At 50.3% G+C, this 2,356-nt stretch overlaps 1 protein-coding gene across 1 annotated transcript; it reads right to left on the reverse strand.

Moving 5' to 3' along the window:
* Window positions 1-1,356: 1,356 nt before the first annotated feature.
* LOC129685856 (uncharacterized) lies at window positions 1,357-1,982 on the reverse strand. The gene has a single exon (XM_055619370.1). The coding sequence runs from the start codon at window positions 1,623-1,625 to the stop codon at window positions 1,365-1,367; it is 261 nt and encodes an 86-aa protein (XP_055475345.1). The 5' UTR covers window positions 1,626-1,982; the 3' UTR covers window positions 1,357-1,364.
* Window positions 1,983-2,356: the final 374 nt, after the last annotated feature.

The following is a 2,356-nucleotide window of genomic DNA, read 5'->3' on the forward strand; positions in this document are numbered from 1 at the left end:
TAGGCAGGTGCTCCACCACTGACCCAACCCTCCACTTAGACTGTTATACCCAAAGTACCCCATCTGTCCTACACACATGCCCACTCTCACAAAATCGCACTACTGATTTTATATAAACTCACTTGGATGTATGTTTTCCAGGGCTCATGGTTTGGCACTGGAAAACCAATTAGTGTGCTCTTCCCTGGGGAAGACCTCTCCCACTCCCAGCTTTACTAAGTTGTCTGTAGTTCTTTGTGTAGGGTTGAAGCCAGTTGGGCTTTTTCCCCCCATCTAGTTTGGCACATCGGTTGATATGTATATACAAATACATACATGCATGCAAAAAACAAAAAAGACATGAATTTGAAGGAGATAAGAGGAAGGGTTATATTGGGAGATTTGGAGGGAGGAAAGGGGGGGGAGAGAAACACTGTAATTAAATTACAATCTCAAAAAAAAAAAAAAAAAAGCAAACACACAAAAACCCCACATTGCTATTACTGCCAATATGATCAAAGTATAAAAAAGAACAAGGGTTTGTACACAGCTCTGAAACAGGATGGAGAATGCTGGACTCGGGATTCTGCCAATTCCTGACAATCTACAGCCTCAGTTTATTCTCTAAGAAGGAACAACTCCACCTTGCTAGACAGGATAAATGATCAGTTATGACACACATAAATGTTTAGCCCTGTACTCTGTATGTAATCGATAAGTAGTAGCTATTATCATTATGTTATAGCAATACTACAAAGTCTTAGCACACACATGACATCCCCCCCACCAATGCAAAACACCTATAACCTACCATAAACAAATAGGCATATTTTTGGTGAAAATAGCCGTGACGAAATCTGAGCACTGAGCTCATTTACTCAGTGTATAATTTTACAGGTACAGCAAACTCAAGAACCGGACCTAAAAGAAAGGGGGGGGGGCTGCACGCCTTACGAGAACGCCATTCCAAGATGAGTCCTCTTAAACAGAGGGGCAGATCTGGTGCCAGATTTCAGTCTGAAAAATCTTGGACCTCACCCTCTCTTATTTAAACTTGAACGGCTTACCCAAGGCTAATCCAACATGAAAAGATAAAACAAACTCATTGTTTTTAGTGTGTGGACTGATGAGTCACACAAACCAGACCTTGAGGCCTGCTGTGAGGTACTTGTCACCTGGATGACCTTAACCCTTTCCAAATCTCAGATTCCTCATCTGCAAAATGGGACTAAGAATAGCGCCTATTTCAACCAGCTGTTTTGACTATGAATGCAAGGGCCTAAATTAACCACGCAGCGCAGATCAGCTCAATCGTAAATACTGGGTGTCAGGGCAAGGGGAGGGAGGGTCGTCCGTCCCCCAGGTGACCCTTACCGCTCTTGGGTTTAGACTCGCCGGCCGGCCCCGCCGAGGCGGAGCGGGGCGGCTGTTGCCCTTTGCTGCTGCCCGAGGAGGCGGAGGAGCTGTTGGAGCCGCTGTTCTTGTCCATGTCGGAGGCGGTAGCGGCGGCGCTGGGGGAGCTCTGCGGCATCAAAGGGGGCCTCGGCGGCGACGGCGGTCGGAGCGGAGCGGGCGCGGCGGGGACCCAGGCTCATGGCGTTCAGGGCCGGCGGGGGTCGGCGGCGGCAGCGGTTCTCGGCCTTCATGGCGACATTTTTCCTTGTTTCCTTCCTCAGCTTCTCAAAATGGAAGAAGAAACGGCAGGTGGGGCTGTGGGGCCCAGCGGCGGCGGTGACCGAGGAGGAGGAGGAGGAGGCCGAGGCTCGGAGGTCCGGGCCGGGCCTGGCGGGGCGGAGGCTGCGGGGGAAGGGAAGGCGCGGGAGGGTCGCGAGCCCCGCCGGCCGGCCGGACACGCTCTCCCGCCGCGGGGCAGGAGAGAGGGCTGGCTGTCTCGGTGCCGGGGACCGGGGTCTCCGACACAGCGACCAACACTAGCCTCTGGGCCGAGGCCGAGGTGCTCCGGGAATGGCGACAAGTCGCCAAACAGCATCTCCAAGAACCCGGATGAACTATTTATATAGTCGCCCCGTGGAGGTGATGCATTCTGGGAAGTGTAGTTTTCACCTACATCCGGGTTTTAGGGTGAGGGACCGCTGTTAAGACTTGTTCCTACCAATGCTTTTTTCCTCTCTCCCTTTTCCTCCTTCATTTCTTTTCCCTCCCTCCTCCCTTCCTTCTTTCTGAGACAGTGTTTCATTGTGTAGCCTAATTAGACCAGAACTCATTATGTGGACCAAGCTGGCTTCAAATTCACAGATCTTCTAGTCTCTTCCTAAGTGCTGGTATATATATATATACCTCCATACACACTTGCACATATGTGTGGAAACATTCATACATGTATGCATGTCACATTCATATGTAAAAATCAATAAGA

Source organism: Psammomys obesus, unplaced genomic scaffold, assembly GCF_907164565.1.
Source record: "Psammomys obesus unplaced genomic scaffold, mPsaObe1.curated_primary_1811, whole genome shotgun sequence".
Taxonomy (NCBI): domain Eukaryota; kingdom Metazoa; phylum Chordata; class Mammalia; order Rodentia; family Muridae; genus Psammomys; species Psammomys obesus.

Bases quoted from the DNA above. Each gene is read 5' to 3' on its own strand.
- LOC129685856 (XM_055619370.1), bottom strand. From the start codon at position 1,625: ATGAAGGCCGAGAACCGCTGCCGCCGCCGACCCCCGCCGGCCCTGAAC.